The following is a 26,929-nucleotide window of genomic DNA, read 5'->3' as shown; positions in this document are numbered from 1 at the left end:
TTCCAACATTCTTGATAATTTGAAGTGAGATGTGTGAGCTTTTCGCCTCTCACACCATCTAATGTAAGTCTTCCAGACTCTATAATAATTTGCCGAGGAAACAGCTTTCCTGGCTTTTATCATAGTCTGCACTACTGCGTCAGAAAACCCTTTCCTTTTCAAAATGGCGGCTTCAATAGCCAGGCCGTCAAAATCAATCGATCGGAATCCAGGTGATTGAATGGGCCTTGTCTTAGCAGATCTGGTCTCAGAGGTAGACGCCATGAGTCCACAGACAACCTCTGAAGCCTCGAGTACCAGGACCTCCTTGGCCAATCTGGGGCCACAAGGATCACCGGAACCTTCTGGTCCTGTACCCTCTTCAAAAGTCTCGCTAACATTGGAATTGGAGGGAATGCATAAAGAAGATCTCCCTGCCAATGAGTAGTCATGGCATCCACTGCCTCTGCTAGCGGATCTCTCATTCTGGCATAAAACCTGGGCACCTGATGGTTGAACCTGGATGCCATCAGGTCCAAATCCGGAGTTCCCCACATCGCAGTGATCTGGTGAAACACCTGAGGGTGTAAGCTCCATTCTCCTTCCTTGAGCTCCTCCCTGCTCAGGAAGTCTGCTTCTATAGTCTCCACTCCTGGAATGAATATAGCCGACACAGCAGGAACATTCTGTTCCGCCCATAAGAAGATTCTGGACACCTCCCACATGGCCAATCTGCTGCGTGTACCTCCCTGGTGATTCAGATACGCCACAGCTGTGGCATTGTCGGTCTGAATCCTCAAAGGGAGGTTCCGTAACCTGTCTCCCGCCAAGGAAATCACTTTCCAGACAGCTCTCAGCTCCAAGATGTTGATTGGTAACACTGATTCCTCTGCCGTCCACAGGCCCTGCAGCCTGAGATCCAGGACTACTGCCCCCCAGCCCCTGAGACTGGCGTCGGTAGTTACTACCAACCAGTCCCAGGTCTGTAATGACCGACCCCACTGAAGGGAATCTACTTCTGTCCACCATTTCAAGGAGTCTCGAGTGTCCGAAGACAGCACTATCATCTCCGCCTTCATGGTCAGAGTGTTTCCTGACCAGGCTGACAAAATGTTCCATTGGAACACCCGAGAGTGGAACCTGGCAAATTGAAGCGTCTCGAATGACGCCACCATTTTCCCCAGGAGCTTGAGGCACCTCCATACTGACAAGCTCGGAGCTCTGAGAATCTCCTGAACTAAGGTGACCAGATCCCTGGCCTTTACCTCCGGGAGAAATACCCGATGGAGATGGGTATCCAGTATGACTCCCAAGAATTGAAGCCTCTGTGATGGTACCAACTGAGATTTTTGTAAATTTAAAATCCAGCCGTGAGCCTGCAAAAAACTGATGGCCTCTGCCAAGTGACTCTGAAGCAGGGCTGCTGACCCTGCTTTGAACAGGAGATCGTCCAAATAGGGTATTACTGTGATTCCCCTGAGCCTCAGCACCGCCGCCATCACTGACATTATCTTTGTGAATACCCTTGGCGCGGTTGCTAGCCCAAAGGGTAATGCCCGGAATTGTAAATGCAGGTCTCCTATAGCAAACCTCAACAGGGTCTGATGTTCCGGGTGAATGGGAACGTGCAGATATGCGTCCTGGACATCCATGGACGCCAAAAATTCTCCCTGGTCCAGACTCAGGAGTACAGACCTTAAAGACTCCATTTTGAAATGGTCTACCCATAGGTGGACATTTAAGGACTTCAAGTTTAGTATTGGTCTGAAAGACCCGTCTGGTTTGGGCACCAGGAACAGCGTGGAGTAAAAGCCTTTCTTCCACTCTGCCCTGGGAACCGGAATAACCACCCCTTTTTCCAAAAGGGAATGAGCCGCTCTCATAAGAGCTGTGCGAAGGAGCGCCTGTTTCGGCACGGGTGTGGGGATGAACCTCTTCGGAGGCAACCCTCTGAAAGGGATTTTGTAACCCTGGGTAATAATCTCTAAGACCCAGGCATCCTGGTCTAGAGAAGCCCATGCGTCCCTGAAGTGTGTGAGACGCCCCCCCACCTTTATCACTGCCGGGCCCATCCCCTGACAGTCATGCGGAGGGTTTGTCCTCTCCTTTGGAGGCAGGCTTCTTATGGAAGGAGCCAAACTTGGACCTTTGAGTTTTGCCCCTAGAGGCCTGAAACTTTCCCCTGAAAGACTGTCCTCGAAAGGACGCACCACCTCTAGGGGAGGGCCGAAAGGACGGCCTAAAAGCAGCGAATCTGGATGTCTGCTTTGCTGAGGAGGCCGGCAGAAATGTACTCTTGCCGCCCGTGGCTTGTTTTATAATCTCCTCTAGCTCAGAACCAAAAAGTAACTTTCCCTTGAAAGCTAACATTTCTAGGGCCTTCTTGGACTCATTGTCCGCTTCCCAGGCCTTAAGCCAGAGCACTCTCCTGGCATTAATAGAGACTGTGGACACTCTGGTAGCCATTTTAAGAGCTTCCTCCTCTGCTTCCACCGCATATTCTGCAGCAGCCTTAATCTTTTCTGCTACAAGCAAAGCACCAGGGTCAGCCTGCAGCATGGTGCATAATTCACCAGCCCACTCTATAATGGCCTTAGAGACCCAGGCTGAAGCAATAAGGGGGCGTAGGGTAAACCCCACCCCTTCAAAAATAGCCTTGAGGTTTCCCTCCAGCTTTTTATCCACAGAATCTTTAAAAGCTGCACCGCCCTGTACAGGCAATACCGTAGCTTTGGATAAACGTGCCACTGAAGCATCCACAACAGGCACCTTTTCCCAGAGTTCAGCATGAGACTCTGGCATGGGGTACAGACTAAGGAATCTCTTAGGCATCTGTAGCCTCTTATCCGGGGTTTTCCAAGCCCCTTCCAATAATTCCTGCAACCCCTCATCTGAAGGAAAAGTAACAGCCTCCTTCCGCTGTCGCTTAAAAACACCCTTAACAGGAGTCTTATCCTCCACAGACAGTTTTAAAGCCTGTTTTACAGCTACAATAAGATCCTCTATACCAGCAGCAGAGGTCTCTTCAAAATCATCACCCTGATCCCAGGGTGTGTCAGTATACTCTCCCTCCTCCTCATCTACCACAGTAGGCATAGCATAAGACCTTTTAGGGGTCCCTGCAACATCATCCATTTTGTCCAGTATTTCACTGAACCTGTTGATCCCCTTAGCAGTATCCTGCATCACCTGAATAAGCGCAGGATCTGCCTGGGTAAGAGGCAAGGAGCCAGAAGACTGCTGAGATGATGGCATAGGTCTCTGTGATTCTACCAACACATCACTCTGCCTGTCCAGAAGCTGCACCAAAGCGTTTACTGACCTGCCTGTTTATACAGAGTCAATGCACCCAGTCACTTAGCTGTCTGTTGGTTTCAACTGCGGGGAAGCGATGCCCAGGAAATCCAAGTCACTCTGCCAGGATCAGTAAGCCAGCTCAGCTCCGCTGCAAGCGTTCTGAAAGGCGCCAAAGTCAGAGTGAAGGAAGAGACCAAAAGTCCCTGCTGCTGCGGGGTCCGTGACCTTTTGGCGCCAACCACCCCCAGCCAGCCGCTCCTTAGGTAGGATTTCCTAGTTCCAGTGTCTCCCCCTCGACTGGGGACCACTTGGAACATGCCTGTCACAACGCTGCTGTCCTCTCATATAGGAGCTCAGCGTGTAAGCTCCGCATAAAATGGCCGCCGCCATCACGGAGCGCCTGTCCCCCATGATCCCCACCTAAATGTGGAGCCGGTTTCAGGCTACTCCGGAGCCCAGGCAGCCTCTTAATAGAGGCTATGAGCGCAGCACAGGGAGGCCAGACAGCGTCTCCCCTGTGCACAGAGAGCTGACAGGACGCGATTCTGTCAGCTCCTGCTGCGCTAGCAGTGTGAGGATTCACTATGAGAATCCTCACACTGTGCCTACCTAGCTAGGGTGAAAGTTAATAAAACAATAAAAATTCCCTAACTACTCTATTTCTTCGGCTGCTCCCGCAGTCCTTTAGAATAGCACCCACTCCAGTGGGCACCTAACACGAACTGAAGAGTCCGGGATGCAGTAGGGGAGGAGCCTACCCTCTAAAGCTTTAGGATAGGTGCCTGGCTCCTTCGGACCCTCCTACATCCCAGTGTTGAGCTATGTCACCAGGACCATTGAAAGAGAAATGACAGGTAGGAGCCGATTGGTTGGTGGTTTATCACTCTCCATTTTATCACTTTTTAAGGCTTATTGCATCTCTCCCAGGCAGAGATTTAGATTTGGGTAGGTTGTGTCCAAACGGAAATCTAAATTGTATTGTAAAATGAAAGCGGTCTATAGGGCCCCATACATCAGCAATTAATTGTGACAATTTTCAGATATGGAGATGATTGCCACAATTAATTTTAGATGTGTGGGCTCCCCCTTTTGGCAATCCCAATCAAAATCGCCAATCGATTGCTTAATCAGGTTTTTAAACATGTTTAATAATCTGGTATTATCTGCAGATCTTTTTTATATGTGTGGGCATTCCCAATTCGTCTTCTTTATCTATTTACATTATGAACAGCTGAAATGACAATCGATTGAGCAATTTCCAGATATGAAGATGCAATCTTTAAATGGAAAAATCTGCCGATCACAGAAATAAATCTGTAATGTGTGGACAAAGTCAGATAGATTGTAAAATCCATTTATCTGGCCAAAATATCCCAATATCTGAAAATCCATAAATTGTGATTGCTGATGTATGGGGCCTTTAACATTTGTGGGCAACATGCAAAAGCAACCAGTATTTAGCCTGCAGAGAAACAATATAAATGTTTTTGCTCCCATTACATAACAACATGACGTGTTCCAGACACAAAGGGGGAAATGTACTAAGATAGGAGTTCTATTTCACGTGCGATTCCTGCTATGAAACAGAATTTAAGAATGACAGAGTAAATGGAGGAAGTGAAAAAGAAAGAAAGGAAGTGAAAAAAAGCCAAAGAGAGGAACACAGACAGAGGGGTGTATTCAATGCTTTCTGCTCGCTGTCACAGCTCGCAGGGTCAGTCTTCAACCGACCCCCTGCACACGCAGTGTCCCCCCTCGCTAGGTTTTTGGAGCGAGGGGGAAACTGCGTATGCAGCCGCTAAAACAGCAAGGCTCATGGCTAAATGTAGCGAGCTCCCTGCATTAGCCGAGAGCCTCGCTGTTTGGGGGAATCCTCGCCATCAGATTTCCCTGTCGAATGGAATAGGGTGTGTGGACCGCACTGGGGTTAAAACAGGTGAGGATCGCTTGTTTTTGGCGATCCCTGATATTTAACCCCCTCGCAAACCCCCCCCCCCCCCCCTCACACACACAAAACATGCTTAATAGCTTATTACACTGCATTATAATGTAAACACCTATGCAGACCTCGCACATAATTGAGGATCAAAGTGGATATTTATCTGACAACAGTGGTTATAGAAAATCACCCTAATAGATTATATTTTATGCATTAGAAATCTGTGCTACTCACAGTCTCACAGTTAAGACATCTGGTTTCATTGGTTAGGGTTCCCTGGAAGATCTCGTGAACCCAAGTGAGGTCAGGTTTATCTGGTTCCGGCAGTTCTAAGCTCCCATTCTGCAGCTTGCCATTCTGGTTCTCCTGTTTCTTCTCTTCCTGTAGTAGGTCGGCAATAGTGTTGAGCAGGTAATTTAGGAACTCATGGGCATCCTGTTGCATGTAGTTATCAAACAGTTCTGCATGAGCCAAAGAAACAAAACAATAGTTTACAGTGCAATTGTATGGAATGTGCTGATTCAAATTCCTAGTATGAGTCAATATTTACTGAGGTGCAGGGCGCGGATCATTTAGGAGGACAGATTTGGATTTGAGGCCAAATTGTTAGATGTGATGTATTGCTACAGTTATTTGTGTGTTTATTAATGAAACTGCCCATTCAAAACCTTTTAAATTACATTACAGTATGCTTTTTGTTTATTCCCTATAAACATCATTAGTTACTAATTTCCATGTTCTTTATTCGATCCTCTTTCCCATATCAGTTACTCACAAATCACTGCGATGCAAGACAGAAAGCATATGATTCCTAAGCAGAATTACATACATTTCTCCACAAGAGGGTGCTGTTTCTGAAGTATATGAAACCACTCTATTAAAATGCTAATAAATGCTGCTGATCACTGCATGACCAGGATGAGCTGTAACCGGAACTATGAATACTGTAAGTCAGGAAGAGAGTTGGATGTGAAAAGCAGCCACCATACCTATTCACATGCATAATAAAAGGAGCATTATCGGCTTTTCTATGGTGACGAAAAGAGCTGCTCGATGTTTGACACACACACACACACACACACAGTAACAACAAGTTAGTGCGCAAGAGTCCACCTCACAATATTCCTTTATGGAACTACATGTCCCAGATTCTGTCATAAAAGGAAGCTGTGCTTTATACACTGTAAATTTTGCAATGGTTTCCTCTGTGCCTCGGTTCATAAAGCCATCATCTTCCTTCCTACATCCGCAGCTCACTACGGTCCTATCTCTGCAAATAAAACATTTTCCTCTTCTCGGTGTCTTTTTTCTCAATTGAGATGTAGGGTGAAATTTACTAAGATGTGAAATACCCTTCACAGGTCATGTTGCTATGGGCAACCAATCAGAAGCTACTTCTTATTTATTTACCACCCTCTAGAATATAGTAGACAGGATGTGATTGGTTTCCCATAGCCACATGACCTGTGAAGTGTATTTCACATCTTAGTAAATTTCACCCGTAATTTCTTATGTGTGGTATGATAAGGCCACTTTTTGGACTCAGAATTTATTATGCTATTTACAATATACTTGCGAGTATGGGTAACTGAAATGTATCAGATTTGAGCTGGACTTTTTTGCACAGTCTGATGTTATGTATATGTACTGCACGTTCTTTATAACTCAATAACATTTATTTGGAGGGGAAAAAAACATGTTGGACAAGCTCCATAAATATTATCATCTATGCTAAAGGGTATGGTATAACATGTCTACATTCTAAATGACATAATGTTGATATTGTAAAGGTTAACAATAATGATATTTTAGCCTAAAGCTGGCCATACACACCTAAAGATTTATTGTCCAATCTGGCTCGTTGGAGCGAAGATCTGGTAACATTTGGGAGGAAATAACACAACCATTTGCACTGAAATGCTGGAAAAGGGATTTAACGGATTTATCCGAATGACCATTTCTGTCTGTTTTCCGGAGTTTGCTAGCAAAATTCAATTGTCATCATTTGCACCCAGATATAACCAGACTTTTGTTCCAGACCGCAAGATTGGTCAATAAATCTTTGGGTGTATGGTCAGTCTAAAGCTGGGTAAACACTGGTAGATAGATCTGCAGATCAAATTGATCTGCAGATCTATCTAAAAGATGGATCGGGCATCGTGTTCTCCATACACGCTGCCCAATCCATCTGGGCTGACATCTCAAATGGGTGGGCATGTTTGCATGCGTTCGCCCACTGAGCTGCCAATCACCAACGGCTCACGGCAAGGTTGTATGGGTGGTCGGTGGATCATACACACTGCCGACGGTGCATCGATGTATTGGCCATTCAATCGAAAAGACAATATATCGGCCAGTGTGTACGCACCTTTACCTTTACTGTAGGCCAACAGTAAATATAACCTTATTTGATGGTAGGTCAATGTCAACTTTGGCAATGCAAACATTTTGAAGTTAACATCCTGACGTCATACCCTGTTAAATAAGTGCTGTAGAAACACTACAAGAGATGCAAGTTGGCAAAGCAGCTAAATGCTTCTGGGTTGGAGAGAGAGCTTTTTATTAATACATAATATTTTTATGTACAGTATTGCCATGCAGTTTCTTTTAATCCTTTGCGTGCCAATAGGTGGAAGAAATTACCAAGCAAACATTTTTATTCATCATAATGACCTGTAATGTTTACCTTTGTATTAAAAAATCTAATTGTTTTTTACACAACATTTTTTTATATGAAATGTGAGCGACGCTGGCATTTTTAGCATATATTTTTCGCATCTCTCAAAGGGTTACATTCCCCAGTATGGCAATCATATGAAGATCAGAGGGTACAATTCTAACATTGTACTTCACTTAAGTTTTTAAAATGTTACTTTAAGTGGGTTTCCAAACCTCCGGCTCAATTCGGTACAACTCAGTATGACATTTGAATACCTGCCTTCAGTTCACCTTTACTGCACACATGAGAAACCTCCATTAATGTGGCAAGGCATTATTTACTTACCATTTTCTTTCCTCAATCTGGAGATGAACTTTTTGGGAGGTATAACCCCCACTTTCTTCTTTTGCGTGGCAATGCTGTTAAACAGGTCCGCCAGGCATGTGAGCAAGCTTTCATTCTTCCGTGGCTGGACCTTGTATGCCAGAACTTTTTCCCGAAACGGGCGACAAAAATAAAGTGCTTGTAGAACAGAATTGCAGTAGCAGGTGTTGCCAAACTGGGAAAGACAAGACAGAAAAACTAATTTACAAATTAAATACTATAGAAACCAAATAAAAAAGTAGATTAAAAAAAGTTTGCAAAAATCAAGTGGGGGTGGCCACACTATCTATATAGATATATATTGACCGTAATATATATATACAGTATATATTTACTGTATTTAACTGTTACACATATGTATATAATAGAGGCGGTTATCACTATGTACGTAGCTAGAATATATTCTGGAGATCTATGGCAAACAGCAGCACATATAAGCTTAGAGACCCATTTTTTGTGGGTGTCCTTGGACTACAGAAAAAAAACAAAAAAGGAAATATTCTGTACAAGATACAATACAATAAATAAACTGAATGTAAAAATAGAAATATATTCAGCATTTTTTTTTTAAAATAAAAAAAAAGGTTTAAAAACTCATAAGTGCGCATGAGCATTAACGCAGCGTCACTGCTCTGCTACATAAGGGAATCGTGACTAGCAAAACGTATTAGGAACCTAAAATAACCTGAAATGCTTATTCAAAAGCCCTAATTCACTGCTAAAAATAAGTAGGACGCAGGATAATGCATCAGGAATGTATTAATATGTAATAAATGACCATAATAAGGGTTGAGAACTGTAGAATATTTCTTGTAATAAATCTCAACAATGTATTCTGAATCAGTCATTGGGGAATACGCATAGCATGGCAACAGTAATATGCATGGAGCGGAAATGAGATATTGAAGTTATTTTTAGTGTTTTCTATTTATAGTGAGTTGTGCACATTTAAAAGAGTCTTTAGAACAAAATTCAGTTATAGCTCCAAATTTTCTATAGCAGGATATGTTCCATTACCGTCAGCAACAAAACAGAGCCAATATTAGGCTAAAATAGTAAAAAAATTCCAGCAAAAACATAAAGGGGAGGGATGTCTTCTATAAGACAGGATATAACCAGAAAAGCCCCCCATATGTTATGCAACTCTGCTATATCTTGCATATTTGTAGTGTCCTGACCTCTTTTTGGGCCCTGAACCCCCAGGGGGGTGCTAGGGGTGCCTCACCCACACAGTATTTTTTCTAGATTGTAAGCCATATGTGTACAAAGGGCCTTATTCTGGTTCACTCTTAAAGACAAATGGCACTTGTTTACTAGCACGGTGCCCACCATTTTAATCTTATGCCATCGCATGCGACCCGATCGCATGTGATGCGATCAGACTTTTAACTGTACAGCCACCCTGATGGGTGATTAATATGTTAAATGTCATTGTTAACGCCACCCCCACTATAAATGCCAACCCGAAGCGTGGCGAGCGCAGCGAGCCCACGAGGGGCGGCCATACGCGTCCTCCGACCTTTTCATACCCCCACTATCCACGTCAGCGTGGAGTTGATTCTCTATAGTGTGGCGAGCGCAGCGAGCCACCGAGTCTGAAGCGTGGTTAGCCCCGCGAGGGGCTGCGGATTACTTCACATGTATTCCGCGTGCGCTCGCCACACTAAAATCAACTCCACGCCGACGTGGACAGTAGGGGTATGAAAAGGTCGGAGGACGTGTACCGCCGCCCCTCGCGGGCTCGCTGCGCTCGCCACACTTTGGGTTGGCGTTGATAGCGGGGGTGGCGTTAACAATGGGGGTGCATTTAACATAGTAATCACCCATCAGGGTGACTTTACAATTAAAAATCGGGTGTGATCGCATCGCATGCCATTGTAATGGCATGCGATGCGATGCGACGCGATATTAAAATTGTACAGTGTGGCTTTTAAAACCCGAAAATCGGGTCCCATCGTATACCTCAAGTAGTGGTATGCGATGGCATACGATGGGCGCCGTGCTAGGAAACAAGTACCAGACAAATTCCTTCTCAAATGGACAAAACCATGTGCACTGCAGGAGGGGCAGAGAGATTTTGATTTGGGCGAGTTATTTTCTTTCTGTGCAGGGTTTGAAGAAAAACCCCACCCAAATCTAAATCTCTCTGCACATGTTACATCTGCCCCACCTGCAGTGCACCTGGTTTTGTCCATTTGAGAAGGAATTTGCCTCTAAGAGTGTATCAGAATAAGGGCCAAAGTTTGGTAAATATCAGATTGTTACCAGATAATATGTTTTCCTCTACTCCACCATGGCAGCCAACACCTGTGGGTTATCTCCCTTCTGGGTAGTACTTGGAAAGGAAAAAAAGACATCCGGCCCCTATATAAGGCTCCTCCTCCTGGGCCTCCTTGTCTTCATTTCTCCAGCTTAAATATAAACTCATAGTTATTGCATAACAATAAATTAACAACACAGGGTCGGGAATATATGCTGCCATGGTGGAGTAGAGGAAAACATATTATCTGGTAACAATCTGATATTTCCTCTACCTCCCCCATGGCAGCCAACACCTGTGGGAGGTACCCGAGCAGTACTATAAGGGTGGGTTCCCTCTGATAAACATAAGATAGTAACACACACATAACTCATATATTGTGCATAAAAAGTATATATATATTTTTTTTTTTTACAAACCCTTGTTAGTCTAAATTGCTGCGCTTAGCACTTTTCGTCCGAATTTTGCGTCTGCCGAGGACATAACATCTATTCTGTAGTGCCTCGTAAAGGTGTGAGCCGAAGCCCAACCTGCTGCTTTGCACAAATCTGTAATGGACGCTTCTCCTTTTTCTGCCCAAGATGTGGCTAGTGCTCTCGTAGAGTGCGCTTTTAACCCTGATGGTAAGACTTGGTTATTCATCTTGTATGCCTCTTGAATACAGCACCTGATCCATCTAGCCAGTGTCAATTTTGAGACTCCTGATCCTTTTCTACATCCTTCTGATAAAACAAATAAATTCTTTGTTTTCCTGAAGTCCTTTGTCCTTTCTATATACACTCTAAGTGCCCTCACTAGATCTAATGTGTTCAATTTCCTCTCCTTCTCATTACTCGGATTTTCACAGAGGGATGGAAGTACTATTTCCTGGTTTACGTGAAAATTTGAGACTACTTTTGGTAGAAACTGTGGGTTTGTCCGCAACACCACCTTACTTTCAAAAAAGTTTAAAAATGGCTCTTCAACCCATAGGGCCTGTAATTCGGACACCCTCCTGGCCGACGTTATGGCCACCAGGAATGCCACCTTCCAGTTCAAGTACTTTAGAGGAACCTCCGTTAGGGGTTCAAAAGGTTTGTCCATTAATGTTTTAAGGACCCTATTCAGGTCCCATGGTGCTAGAGGGTTTTTGAAAGTTGGTCTTATCTTTCTGGTTGCCTGTATAAATCTTTTAACATACTTGTTTTCTGCTATATTCTTATCGAGCATAGCTGCCAGTGCCGAAATCTGTACCTTTATTGTACTCAGGGACAGTTTCTTTTCTAGTCCCCCTTGTAAGAATCCCAGAATCCCTGGTATTTCCCCTGGAGACTGCTGATTTTCCGCACACCAAGAACTGTACTTCTTCCATACCTTATAATAAGATTTTGAGGTGGACTCTTTCCTCGCTTTCAGCAGTGTGTTAATCACGGTCCCTGAGAAGCCTCTCCTTTTTAAGTTTCTGACCTCAACAGCCACGCCGTCAAGCTCCACGACTCTGGTTGCGGGGACTGAACTTTCCCTTGTATCAACAAGTCTGACCTTTGTGGTAGTTTCCAGGGCTTGTCTATTGCCATCTGAAGCAACTTCGGAAACCAAGGTCTCCTTGGCCAATATGGTAATATTGCTATCACCGTTGTCTCTTCTTTTTGTATCTTCCTTAGCAACCTTGGTATCATAGGAAGGGGAGGAAAAACATACGCCAATCCATTTGGCCATTTGCAAGTCAGAGCATCTGTTTGTGACGCTTGATGTTCTTTGAACCTTGAGAAGTACTTCATGACCTTCCTGTTTTCTCTTGTGGCCATGAGATCCACTTCTGGAAGTCCCCATTTTCCTACTAGGGTTTTGAAGACCTCCTTGTTCAAACTCCATTCTCCAGGAACACATGTAGTTCTGCTGAGCCCGTCTGCCAGGGTGTTGTCCTTCCCTGCCAGAAATACTGCTGACATACTCTGTACGTTGTTTTCGGCCCAGATTAACAACTTCTCTATTTCCTTCATCATATGTTGACTCCTCGTGCCTCCTTGCTTGTTTATGTAGGAGACTACTGTGCTGTTGTCTGAGCGTATCACCACGTCCTTGTCTTTTAGGTTGTGGTCGAACTCCTTGCAAGCCAGATATACTGCTCGCATCTCCCTCAAGTTCGAGTGTGCTGTCTGAAATTTGGTTGGCCATAAACCTTGCGTCATATGTTGGTCGCATGTCGCTCCCCAACCTGTCTGGCTGGCATCTGTCGTTACCACCACTTGTTGTGCCATGGCAAAAGATTTTCCGCTGTCCAATCGGCTTACGTCCGACCACCATCTCAAGTCCTCTTTTGCTCTGCTTCCCAGCACAATTCTTTGTGTTAGGTTCTTGCTGTTTCCATCCCATTGAGATAGAAAACATCTCTGCATTTTTCTCATATGGAACCTGGACCAAGGAACAGTCTCTAGTGCTGCCGACATCAGACCTAGTGCTTTCATACACATTTCTGATGAGACTATCGATTTCTTCATCATCGATTTTAAGAAGCTTATTAGCTTCTTTTGCCTCTCCTTGGTTAATTTTACATTCATTAACCTTGTGTCTATTGTCACTCCCAAATAATCTCTTTGGTTTGACGGCACCAATTTGCTTTTTTGCAAGTTTATCAACCAACCGTGGTCTTTTAGGCACTCCAACACCCTCTGTGTGTGGTCGACTGCCTGTTCCCTTGACCTTGCTACGATCAATATGTCGTCCAGATAGGTCCATAACATTATGCCTTGCCTTCTTAGCACTGCTATCACAATTACCAAGACCTTTGTGAACGTTCTTGGGGAGGTTGCCAGTCCAAATGGGAGTGCCGTAAATTGGTAGCTTATCCCGCCGACTGAGAAGCGTAGAAACTTTTGATGCCCTATGTAAATTGGTACATGGAGGTAGGCATCTTTTAAGTCTATGGCTGTCATGAACATATCTTGACTTAGATCTGGTAGGATTGTCTTCACCGCTTCCATTTTGAATGCCCTTACATGAATGAACCGGTTAAATCTTCTTAGATCTAGTATTGTTCTGAATCCTCCCGTTGTTTTTCGAACTACAAAGAAACGGGAGTACCAGCCTTCTCCTACTTGTGATTCTTGTACTTTCACTACCACTTTCTGCTGTATCATGACTTGGAGGCTGGATAGTAGAGCTTCCCTTTCTGCTTTTTCTTTGGGCACCGGTGATTCTGTAAAGAACCTCCCTGGTTTGTCTTTGAACTCTATTTTGTAACCTTCTGTTACCACTTCTCGAACCCATTTGTCCGATGTAGAGTTCTCCCAAATTTTTGCAAAATGGAGTAGCCTGGCCCCCACAGTCTGTGGACTGGCGTCATTGGGTATTCTGTTTGGAGAAAAATCTGTTTTCTCTTCCCCTTTGGCCACGAAAATTGGATCTTGATGACCAATTTCCTCTTCTGTAGCCTCTACCCGGGCGATAGGCTCTAGCTTCTTTATAGTCTTGAGGCTGATATTTGAACTGCTTATTAGCAGCACCCTTTCTTGTCGCTCTGTCCTGTGGTAGCCATACCGATTTTCCTCCAGAGATTTTCGTTATTATCTCATCCAACTGAGCTCCGAATAAGTAATCACCTTGAAAAGGTAGCGTTAGCAACTTGTTTTTGGACTGTACATCGGCAGCCCAGGGTTTGAGCCAAAGTGCTCGTCTCACCACTGCCGCTGTGGCATTCGCCCTTGCTGCCAACCTCAGAGAGTCCATTGACGCTTCACAAAGAAATTCTATCGCTAGTTGTATGTTTTGTACCCCCTTTAGTATTTCGGATCTTTTGATCCCATCCAGTAAGTCGACTTCTAATTGCTGACCCCATCCTCTAAGGACTCTTGATGTTATAGCCATAGCTGCCGCTGGCTTTAAAGCTGCTTCCGTGGTTAAGTGCTGTTTCCTTAAACCTAACTCTATTCTCCGCTCCATCGGATCTTTAAAAATATTTGCATCTTCCAAGGGAAGTGTTGTTTTCTTAGAAATTCTTGCTATTGCTGCATCTACTTTGGGTAGCTCTTCCCAAGTTGCAACCTGGTCATTCTGGAATGGGTACATTTTATTAATTTTTAAAGGCACTGAGACCTTTTTGTCTGGGAATTTCCATTCCTCCGCGACTGCATCTTTAAGAGTTTGCGATAATGGAAAACATTTCCCTTTCTTCTTTTTATCCTTAAATAAGAGATCTTGAGGCAGCATGCTCTCCTGTTTATCCTCTATCTCCAGAGATTTATGTATCAATAGTATCAGATTTTCCACCATGTCTGGGTTAAAATCTGAGTCTGATTTATCAGCTATCACTTCTTCATCATCTGCCAGGGCCCCAGCCTCAAATTCCTCTGCTGAGCCTGCAGAACCTTCACTTGACACTGCCCTGCTTCTTTTGCTTGTGGCTCTAACCAGGTCTTCCTTGGTTACAAATGTGTCAGTCAGCGCCACTCTGAGCATGTCGACTAAACCCGTCATCTGGGTTAGGGGTATCTGAGGTGATTTGCATTGCTCACACACACTGCCAATATTATTGTCAGGTAAATCCTTTGTGCACATCAGACATTTAGCCACGTGCATTTTTTTGTGTTTTGCTTTAAGGTCCCCTTTATCCTTGCTGGAATCAGACCTGTAGCAAAGACACATACCGAGTGTTTAGCTCAAAGCCACACTCCCCCTTAATGATACAGGTTTACACCCGGCTTACAGTTGGCTTACCCCGATTTTTTAACGACTGGCCGTTTCTCTTCCTCCATAATAACTTTCAGTTACCTGCTAACGACATATATAAGTTAGCCCCGCATGAATACTGCCATTGCGTGTATCCTGCACATGGACGCCAGCCGTACTCACTGTTTGGCTGGCTGTACTGGGTATAGGTCCTTCCGGCAACAGCGCGCTTGCAGCAGCACACGGAGACTCCTGCGTCTTCCGTGTGCCGCCGCGTCATACTTATGCGCCGCGCCCCCTATGACGTCCGTCCGGTCTCACGCACTGATTAACCCGGACCAGGCGCGCACCACTGTAAGCCCTCGTGTCGCCTGAGGACGCCGCCGCTTGAGCCAACTCCACTAGGAAGCGGCATGCAGCACCCGAGGTTTGTCATACCTCTGAAGGCCGGCACCACCTTCACTCAATCCCCGGTGCGCTCTGGGCGTCGGGGATAGTAGTCTCGTCGCTGGGGTAAGCCATCACCTTTCCTGCAGGATTCTTCCACCTGCTGCTCCATGCACTACCCTGCTGGAAAGGAAAAAAGACAAGGAGGCCCAGGAGGAGGAGCCTTATATAGGGGCCGGATGTCTTTTTTTCCTTTCCAAGTACTACCCAGAAGGGAGATAACCCACAGGTGTTGGCTGCCATGGGGGAGGTAGAGGAAATACTGCTGACATACTCTGCACGTTGTTTTCGGCCCAGATTAACAACTTCTCTATTTCCTTCATCATCTGTTGACTCCTTGTGCCTCCTTGCTTGTTTATGTAGGAGACTACTGTGCTGTTGTCCGAACGTATCACCACATCCTTGTCTTTTAGAATGTGGTCGAACTCCTTGCAAGCCAGATATACTGCTCGCATCTCCCTCAAGTTCGAGTGTGCTGTCTGAAATTTGGTTGGCCATAATCCTTGCGTCATATGTTGGTCGCATGTCGCTCCCCAACCTGTCTGGCTGGCATCTGTCGTTACCACCACTTGTTGTGCCATGGCAAAAGATTTTCCGCTGTCCAATCGGCTTACGTCCGACCACCATCTCAAGTCCTCTTTTGCTCTGCTTCCCAGCACAATTCTTTGTGTTAGGTTCTTGCTGTTTCCATCCCATTGAGATAGAAAACATCTCTGCATTTTTCTCATATGGAACCTGGACCAAGGAACAGTCTCTAGTGCTGCCGACATCAGACCTAGTGCTTTCATACACATTTCTGATGAGACTATCGATTTCTTCATCATCGATTTTAAGAAGCTTATTAGCTTCTTTTGCCTCTCCTTGGTTAATTTCACATTCATTAACCTTGTGTCTATTGTCACTCCCAAATAATCTCTTTGGTTTGACGGCACCAACTTGCTTTTTTGCAAGTTTATCAACCAACCGTGGTCTTTTAGGCACTCCAACACCCTCTGTGTGTGGTCGACTGCCTGTTCCCTTGACCTTGCTACGATCAATATGTCGTCCAGATAGGGCCATAACATTATGCCTTGCCTTCTTAGCACTGCTATCACAATTACCAATTCTTTTGTGAACGTTCTTGGGGAGGTTGCCAGTCCAAACGGAAGTGCCGTAAACTGGTAGCTTATCCCGCCGACTGAGAAGCGTAGAAACTTTTGATGCCCTATGTAAATTGGTACATGGAGGTAGGCATCTTTCAAGTCGATAGCTGTCATGAACATATCTTGACTTAGATCTGGTAGGATGGTCTTCACCGCTTCCATTTTGAATGCCCTTACATGAATGAACCGGTTTAATCTTCTTAGATCTAGTATTGTTCTGAATCCTCCCGTTGCTTTTCGGACTACAAAGAAACGGGAGTACCAGCCTTCTCCTACTTGTGATTTTTGTACTTTCACTACCACTTTCTGCTGTATCATGACTTGGAGGCTGGATAGTAGAGCTTCCCTTTCTGCTTTTTCTTTGGGCACCGGTGATTCTGTAAAGAACCTCCCTGGTTTGTTTTTGAACTCTATTTTGTAACCTTCTGTTACCACTTCTCGAACCCATTTGTCCGATGTAGAGTTCTCCCAAATTCTTGCAAAATGGAGTAGCCTGGCCCCCACAGTTTGTGGACTGGCGTCATTGGGTATTCTGTTTGGAGACAAATCTGTTTTCTCTTCCCCTTTGGCCACGAAAATTGGATCTTGATGACCAATTTCCTCTTCTGTAGCCTCTACCCGGGCGATAGGCTCTAGCTTCCTTATAGTCTTGCGGCTGATAGTTAAACTGCTTATTAGTAGCACCCTTTCTTGTCGCTCTGTCCTGCGGTAGCCATACCGATTTTCCTCCAGAGATTTTCGTTATTATCTCATCCAACTGAGCTCCGAATAAGTAATCACCTTGAAAAGGTAGTGTTAGCAACTTGTTTTTGGACTGTACATCCGCAGCCCAGGGTTTGAGCCAAAGTGCTCGTCTCACCACTGCTGCTGTGACATTCGCCCTTGCCGCCAACCTCAGAGAGTCCATCGAAGCTTCACAAAGAAATTCTATCGCTAGTTGTATGTTTTGCACACCCTTTAGTATTTCAGATCTCTTGATCCCATCCAGTAATTCGACTTCTAACTGCTGACACCATCCTCTAAGGATTCTTGATGTTATAGCCATAGATGCCGCTGGCTTTAAGGCTGCTCCCGTGGTTAAGTGCTGTTTCCTTAAACCTAACTCTATTCTCCGCTCCATCGGATCTTTAAAAATATTTGCATCTTCCAAGGGAAGTGTTGTTTTCTTAGAAATTCTTGCTATTGCTGCATCTACCTTGGGTAGTTCTTCCCATGTTGCGACTTGGTCACTCTGGAATGGGTACATTTTATTAATTTTTAAAGGCACTGAGACCTTTTTGTCTGAGAATTTCCATTCTTCTGCGACTGCATCTTTAAGAGTTTGAGATAATGGAAAACATTTCCCTTTTTTCTTTTTATCCTTGAATAAGAGATCTTGAGGCAGAATGCTCTCCTGTTTATCCTCTATCTCCAGAGATTTATGTATCAATAGTATCAGATTTTCCACCATGTCTGGGTTAAAATCTGAGTCTGATTTATCAGCTATCACCTCTTCTTCATCTGCCAGAGCCCCTGCCTCAAACTCCTCTGCTGAGCCTGCAGAACCTTCACTTGACACTGCCCTGCTTCTTTTGCTTGTGGCTTTAACCAGGTCTTCTTTGGTTACAAATGTGTCAGTAAGGGCCACTCTGAGCATGTCGACTAAGCCCGTCATCTGGGTTAGGGGTATCTGAGGTGATTTGCATTGCTCACACACACTGCCAATATTATTGTCAGGTAAATCCTTTGTGCACATCAGACATTTAGCCACGTGCATTTTTTTGTGTTTTGCTTTAAGGTCCCCTTTATCCTTGCTGGAATCAGACCTGTAGCAAAAGACACATACCGAGTGTTTAGCTCAAAGCCACACTCCCCCTTAATGATACAGGTTTACACCCGGCTTACAGTTGGCTTACCCCAATTTCTTAACGACTGGCCGTTTTTCTTCCTCCATGATAACTTTAAGTTGCCTGCTAACAACATATAGAAGTTAGCCCCGCATTAATACTGCCCACTGCGTGTATCCTGCACATGGACGCCCGCCGTACTCACTTTTTGGCTGGCTGTACTGGGTATAGGTCCTTCCGGCAACAGCGCGCTTGCAGCAGCACACAGACTCCAGCGTCTTCCGTGTGCTGCCGCGTCATACTTATGCGCCGCGCCCCCTATGACGTCCGTCCGGTCTCACGCACTGATTAACCCGGACCAGGCGCGCACCACTGTAAGCCCTCGTGCCGCCTGAGGACGCCGCCGCTTGAGCCAACTTCACTAGGAAGCGGCATGCAGCACCCGAGGTTTGTCTTACCTCTGAAGGCCGGCACCACCTTCTCTCCATCCCCGGTGCGCTCTAGGCGTCGGGGATAGCAGTTTCGTCGCTGGGGTAAGCAATCACCTTTCCTGCAGGATTTTTCCACCTGCTGCTCCACGCACTACCCTGCTGGAAAGGAAAAAAAGACAAGGAGGCCCAGGAGGAGGAGCCTTATATAGGGGCCGGATGTCTTTTTTTCCTTTCCAAGTACTACCCAGAAGGGAGATAACCCACAGGTGTTGGCTGCCATGGGGGAGGTAGAGGAAACATTGGTCCAGTCATTCCAAAGTTATGCTGGATATGTTGCTTCCCTGACCCACTTTGTGTAGTGGCAGGGCCCCCTTTTGGGCCCCCTTGGCAGGGTGCTAGGGGTGTCTTAGCCCCACAGAATTTTTTCCCAGATTATAAATCAGGTGTGTACAAAGTTTGGTGTAAATCTCTCCAAGTAGATTATATGTTCCAGTTATGCTGGAACATATTATATTATAATTTACTGAAAAATGCTATTTATAGATACGGATGGTGGTGGCAGCAGCAGCAGCAGGAATATTGACCCATAGATCACTGATCACTTTTATATTACTAGCCTAGAAGAGATCTTTAAAGATTAACGCTTGACATTCAAATACAGATGGAGCAAGCCTCCCTCTTGCTGGCGAATCGCCATGGCGGAGGTTCTGGTGCTCCGATATTCTTCTCACGCCGGCGCCCGCCAAGGGGCGTGGGTGCACGCCATGCAATACAATCCGCCACCACTGGGTGGCTAATGCTCCATCAAGCTAGAGTCGGAGTGATATACTGTAATGTGCCAATGGAATCCCGCCATTCGCCGTACGGAGTGCGCTTACAGTATGAGACGCTCGTGCGCGATGAGACGCTCGTAGGAAATGAGACGCTCGTGCCAATGAGTCGCTCGTGAACATCGGAGCAAGCAAAAGGGCTGTGTAGTGTCATGATCCTATACAAACATTTACCTTCACATTCACATAGCCGATGCTGAATATTTTGAACTGTTGGTACTGTGCAAAATGTGTATGCAGCTGAAGTCAACCGCCTCCTCCCTTTCCAGGGGTGGAGGGGGTCGACTTGACCTGAAATACAGTACAGTACATTACAGCGCTAATTCATTAAAGGACCGTATCAGGCGCTGCCGCCAATAGGGCTGCGGATGCCACTGATTATATCAGCACTCTACAATTCGTACACATCACTGTGTTGGGTAGTGTAGTGGATAGCTGCGCGGCTCTTCATGCTGGAGACCCGTGTTCGACTACAGTGTCAATTTTTTTTTTTTATTCGAATATTTTGTAGAGTAATATTTAATAAAACTAGACCATGAAATGTAACAGTTTTAACAAAACTAGACAAAAAAAAACATTTAATGTTTTACAGGTCTCCTCACAGAATCATACTGCAGGGTAAAGACGGACTGCTTTATTTCTACACTGCAATATAGATCTCACTTTGATGAAAAACCCCACCCAAATCTAATGCTGGGTACACACCAGGACGACTAGGGCCCGATCAGCACAATCTAGATCCGATTCCGATCAATTGGATGTAGATTGTGTGCTGATTGGGCCCTTTTCTGACCTGGTGTGGAGCGATTCCAATCCGATGCGCGGTCCCGCGGGTCGGTCTGTCGTTATTGAGATCCTACCTGCTGCAGGTAGGATCTCAATGACGACCATACAACCGGGTGCGGGTCGCCATCGGATCGGACCCGCTCACGGTGCACATCGTGAGCGGGTCGTGCCCTCCCGCGTCATCGTGAGCGGGTCGGACGAGACACTGACGACCCGCTCACGATGTGCATCGTGAGCAGGTCGTCCTGGTGTGTACCCTACATAAATCTCTCTGCACATGTTACATCTGCCCCACCTGCAGTGCACATGGTTTTGTCCATTTGAGAAGGTTTTGGTAACCCTTGGTCCAGTCATTCCAAAGTCATGCTGGATATCTTGCTTCCCTGACCCACTTTGTGTATTGGCAGGACCCATTTTTGGGACCCCCTGGTGGGGTGCTAGGGTGTATTAGCCCCATAGTATTTTTTTTCCCAGATTATAAATCGTGTCTGTACAAAGTTTGGTGTAAATCTCTCCAAGCATTCCAGAGTTATGCGGGAACATATTATGTTATAATTTACTGAAAAATGCTATGTATAGATACGGATGGTGGTGGCAGCAGCAGCAGGAATATTGACCCACAGATCACTTTTATATTACTAGCCTAGAACAGATCTTTAAGGATTTACGCCTGACATTCAAATACTAAAAAGAACTTAAAATTCTCAGGGGAAGATACTAGACACGTTGAAACCAAATTCTTCAATCATTACCTGGAAAGTTAATAGTGTAGTGTGATAACTGACTGTTACTGTATTACAGAGCTTCTGCTGAAAAGACAACTTTATATACAGTCCAGGGAGATTAGAGTCTTCCTCAAAGCCTCAATGCGTAATTATCTGCTGTAAGTCACCATTTATGTAAGCATCAGAGGAGTTATAGGACACTTCCATCTTTGCACAATTTAAGAAACAACTGGTTATAACAGGAAGCCTTACAAAGAAATTTGAAGCCAAGGGTATTAAATGGGTTTCGCCAAGCAGTCACTGACAACAAACTGTCCCCATAACTCACTTGACAGCTACTGGTTGGATAGCCTAGGAACTACAGATGTGGCCTCATTGCAGTCCTGCCAAACAGCTCCTGCCGGTGTGTCCAGTCCAGTGAGAATCTTCTAGCATTAGGTTTATTGTTTTGTGAAAAATGCATCTTATGCCGGGTACACACTGGGCAATATATTGGTGCCACACCAGCATGTATGTACAATGGATATATCTGTGAATGACTGTGGTCACATACATATTGTGTCAGCACTACATTTGCTGCGGGGGCTGTGCTGATTAGCTTGATGTGCCAGACTTGTATATCTGGGTGCAAAGGAGTCTCTGAATTTGTATGGGAAACGTTACAATGTAGGAGCCGCAGCTATTTTCAAGCTGCTCTGCTCAGTATACAAACTCAGTCTCACACACACACACACACACACACATATATATATATATATACAAATGTGTATCAAATAATCAGCAGAGTTTCCCAGTGTATACTAGCTGCATGGCGGTGTGACTAATACTGCCATTAGTCCACAAATGCCAGGTCACACACAGGATTAGGACACGGGTCTATCCCTGCATTTGCGCTAATTTCGGCTCACAGTGACCCAGCTTATTGCGTGTCGCTGACATCACCCAGAGGGTGGGAGGAGCGACGGAGAGTCAGGCCTGCAGGGAAGGAGGCAGCACTAAGGTAACGCTAGGGATGGCCTTTGCCATCGATGGAATGGATGACCATTGATGTTTTTGCCTATTGATGGTCATCCATTTTCTCAGGCTGAGTGACCTGTGTGCCAATCAAAACACGGGGCCAGTCTTCACAGGTGTCAGGGACGGAGCTACGCTCTGTGTTCTGGCCCCTTGCGAGAAAAATTAACTATTCGTTTAAGCTTAACATTGATGGTGGGAAACCATCTGGTTCTCCTACATCGATGGCAAAACTATTCTACATTGACCATAAACCATCAATGATTTCGAAATATCGATGGTCAGTGCCCATCCCTAGGTATCGCTGCTGCCTTCTCCATAAAAGTGAATGGGACCTGGTTACCCATTCACACTGCCCAGGAATCTGGTTCTTACCTGGATAAAAGCCTTCTTTTTACTCAGGTCTTTTCCAAAGGCCCTTTCACACCGCACAGTGACCGGGGTCGGACCCGGGTTATTTGTGCGGTGTGAAAGGTGTATAAGATGCAGTGTCAGCAAAAAGATGCCCAACGCTAACAGAATTTCATGGGACCTGGTGGCACATTCACATCAGGCCTCTCATGGTACACTATGTGGCTTATTGAGGATGTATGCGGAAATATCTAACCTAATATGTGGCCAATGTCTTTTGCCTTCTCTTCTTCAGCTCTGGGACAGCTACTTTAGAAAAATAACAGGTGTGCCATTATAGTACTACTAGATAAAGGGAAAGGAGAAGGGGAGGAAGGACGGTACGGATCTTCTATAAATCACCTAGTAGAAGAGAACACATGATTGATGGCTTATTACCGGTGGTAACTGTACAATAAAGCTACAAACATCAACATCGAAATAAAGAACAGTGAAATAAGAAAAGGGTTTTAGTAAAAACTTACATTGACCAAACCAAAATAATGTTCATTTACAGGAAATTGTTCTGGGCCGATCTCTTTTTCCAATGTTGAGGCATTGGTGCCCTATGGAAAACAACAAAAAATACGTTTATATTAGGCAAAACACATAAACCTTTGTAATAGTGCAAAATACAAGGTTTTTTTTTTTTTTTTAAATCTGTACAACAGAACACACAATGTATTTGTACAGTGGCTCCAAGCTCTTAAGACACACACACACACACACACACACACACACACACGGCGCCCCAGCAGAAAGCAGCTCAGTTTACTCATTTGAGCTGCTTTCAGCTCGAAAGCTGCCCGATGTGTACGGGGCAGCAATGAGTGGTAAGTGCTAATATGGGCTGGCCTGGCCGCTCTCTGCTGGTATTACTATTAGATGAGCGATGGAGTGGACGGTTTTTTATAGCATCCTGTTATGGAAAGTTAAACAAGACATTTTTTCCCTCAACACACTGAGCAATGCTAGTAACCAATCTAGAACACTACATGATAATAGAATTCAGAGATATTGGTTACATATACCTGCGCAGGTGTATGCTAAGCCCCCAAGCCGCATCAAGGCTTCTCTGTATATTGGGGGTCCCTAGCGCTATATCTAGGTGCAGGGTGCGGCACCCCAAAAAACCATCATAAGCTGGGAAGCCCAGCGCGGCATGCCAGTGATATACTAAGTGTTAATAATTAGTGATAGGAAGCCGAAGCTATATAAAAAGAGAGATAAATGAATGTAATTAAAAAAGGATAGAAATAGTGCAGGTATATGTAACCAATATCTCTGAATTCTATTATCATGTAGTGTTCTAGATTGGTTACTAGCATTGCTCAGTGTGTTGAGGGAAAAAATGTCTTGTTTTACTTACCCAGTATTTAACCCCTCCCTCATGCACCTGGGAAATGCTACTGAACTAATTGAGCATCTACCACTACCTATATGTATGTTGTTAGAGGCAGAAGGGAGCCCATATTAGGAGGAGATGTGGGTCCTGATATGCCACATGGAGTAGTCCGGGGTTGCTCCAAGGTAGGTAGCTCTTAGTTTGGATATATCAAGTAAGGAGCCATTATCATGTGGCTCCTTGCTGGTTAATCGTAGACCCAATTTAGGGTAACGGTGGTGTGGGGTGCGGTGCCCCTGGACTGGATGGGCTGGGTGGCTTTAGTGCGGCATGCCCTTACATTCTATTAACACTTTTCCCCCACTAACACTATCTCTATCCTATTTTAATTACATTCATTTATCTCTCTCTTTTTATATAGCTTCGGCTTCCTATCACTAATTATTAACACTTAGTATATCACTGGCATGCTGCACTGGGCTTCCCAGCTTATGATGGTTTTTTGGGGTGCCGCACCCTGCACCTAGATATAGCGCTAGGGACCCCCAATATACAGAGAAGCCTTGACGCGGCTTATGGGCATAGCATACACCTGCGCAGGTATATGTAACCAATATCTCTGAATTCTATTATCATGTAGTGTTCTAGATTGGTTACTAGCATTGCTCAGTGTGCTGAGGGAAAAAATGTCTTGTTTTACTTAACCAGTATTTAACCCCTCCCTCATGCACCTGGGAAATGCTACTGAACTAATTGAGCATCTACCACTATCTGTATGTATGTTGTTAGAGGCAGAAGGGAGCCCATATTAGGAGGAGATGTGGGTCCTGATATGCCACATGGAGTAGTCAGGGGTTGCTCCAAGGTAGGTAGCTCTTAGTTTGGATATATCAAGTAAGGAGCCATTATCATGTGGCTCCTTGCTGGTTAATCGTAGACCCAATTTAGGGTAACGGTGGTGTGGGGTGCGGTGCTCCTAGACTGGATGGGCTGGGTGGCTTAGTGCGGCATGCCCTTACATTCTATTAACACTTTTCCCTCACTAACACTATTTCTATCCTATTTTAATTACATTCATTTATCTCTCTTTTTATATAGCTTCGGCTTCCTATCACTAATTATTAACACTTAGTATATCACTGGCATGCCGCGCTGGGCTTCCCAGCTTATGATGGTTTTTTGGGGTGCCGCACCCTGCACCTAGATATAGCGCTAGGGACCCCCAATATACAGAGAAGCCTTGATGCGGCTTGGGGGCTTAGCATACACCTGCGCAGGTATATGTAACCAATATCTCTGAATTCTATTATCATGTAGTGTTCTAGATTGGTTACTAGCATTGCTCAGTGTGTTGAGGGAAAAAATGTCTTGTTTTACTTACCCAGTATTTAACCCCTCCCTCATGCACCTGGGAAATGCTACTGAACTAATTGAGCATCTACCACTACCTATATGTATGTTATGGAAAGTTGTCCACCCCAGGGAAAATCACTAAAATGGGCAAAATCGCTCAGTGTGTATGTACAGAGAAATTTTCAGCCCAGCGATTTTTTCCACGATCATCTTTATCAAATCTCCCAGCTTGTATGGACCTTACCCATTCCCATCTCATCATATTCTACTTGGTCTCCATTACCTTGGCACCACAGAAATGTACCGATGCCTCACTTCTCATATTTTTAGATTAATCTGCCACCGTTAATCATTAACTTCTTCAAACTCTCCATTCAGTCAGTCTTTGCAAGTCACTTCTTACTGCACTAAGCATTCTTTTTTTGTCTCTCTGAAGCCATCACATCCCCACCCCATCCTCTACCACTCAGTCCAGATCAAGCTGATCACCCTCGCCAGAGCCAGATTAAGGTCTAAATGGCCCTGGAGCTGAAAATGATCAAGGGCCTATTATGCGCAATAATAGGGGTTGCGGTCAGCACCTAATAATGTGGGGGCGTGACCAGTGTTCTGTATGGGTGGTCTGCTCATGGGTGTGTCTCTATTTGTGTAAATACTTTCAACTAATTATATATGCCTGGAAAAGGCAGGGGGATATATTGGCGGGTGCACTCCAAAGGTGCACCCGCAGTACCCCAATGTCCTAACATACTTGCGGGGTGAGGATGGCACTCCAGTCATAAAAAAAATACTGAAAGCCGAAACTTTGTAGACAACATTTTAGCAACTTTTATGTGGTCACCTAAATTTACCACACAATATACTCCTTGTACAAATCATGCAACACAATAGTAACCCCCTTATACTGTACTTGCCTCTTACGCATTATGCCACATGGAATGAGCCAAAATTCACACTGATTGAGCCAAAGTTCACACCGATTGAGCCAAACTTCACACTATGGCACACAGATTGAGTCAAAATTCACGTTATGCCACACAGATTAAGGCAAAATTCACATTTTGCCACATGGATTGAGCCATAATACACACTATACCAGGCATGTCCAAACAGTGGCCCTCCAGCTGTTGTGAATCTACACGTCCCAGCATGCCTTGACATAGTTTTAGCATTCTCTAATAGCAAAACTGTGTAAATGCATGATGGGACTTGTAGTTTCACAACAGCTGGAGGGCCATAGTTTGGACATGCCTGCACTATACCAAACAGATTGAGCAATAATGCACAATATGCTTCATAAATAGGGGCAACGGCGCACATTAAAAATTTACACCATAATACCCATAACATGTTAAGCCACACACCATAATCTCCATTCGGATTATACCAAACACCATAATGCCTATTAAAATTTATGCTACATAAGTGTTGCTTACCTACATGTTCATTGTCAGGGGTTCCATGTTTATTACCAG

At 44.8% G+C, this 26,929-nt stretch overlaps 1 protein-coding gene across 1 annotated transcript in view; it reads right to left on the bottom strand.

The window, feature by feature from the left end:
* The window catches only part of LOC146035680 (ubiquitin carboxyl-terminal hydrolase 12-like), a 123,054-nt gene that overhangs the window by 13,925 nt on the left and 82,200 nt on the right, over positions 1 to 26,929 (bottom strand). The window contains exons 2-4 of the mRNA XM_083159267.1: positions 23,242 to 23,322; positions 8,220 to 8,433; positions 5,450 to 5,676 (exon numbers count right to left, since the gene is read on the bottom strand). Coding sequence (XP_083015393.1) covers positions 5,450 to 5,676; positions 8,220 to 8,433; positions 23,242 to 23,322 — 522 coding nt within the window. The remainder of the gene's footprint in view (positions 1 to 5,449; positions 5,677 to 8,219; positions 8,434 to 23,241; positions 23,323 to 26,929) is intronic.

This window comes from Crinia signifera, chromosome 9 (assembly GCF_055691185.1).
Source record: "Crinia signifera chromosome 9, ASM5569118v1, whole genome shotgun sequence".
Lineage (NCBI taxonomy): Eukaryota > Metazoa > Chordata > Amphibia > Anura > Myobatrachidae > Crinia > Crinia signifera.
This window is presented reverse-complemented; position numbering and strand designations above follow the sequence as displayed.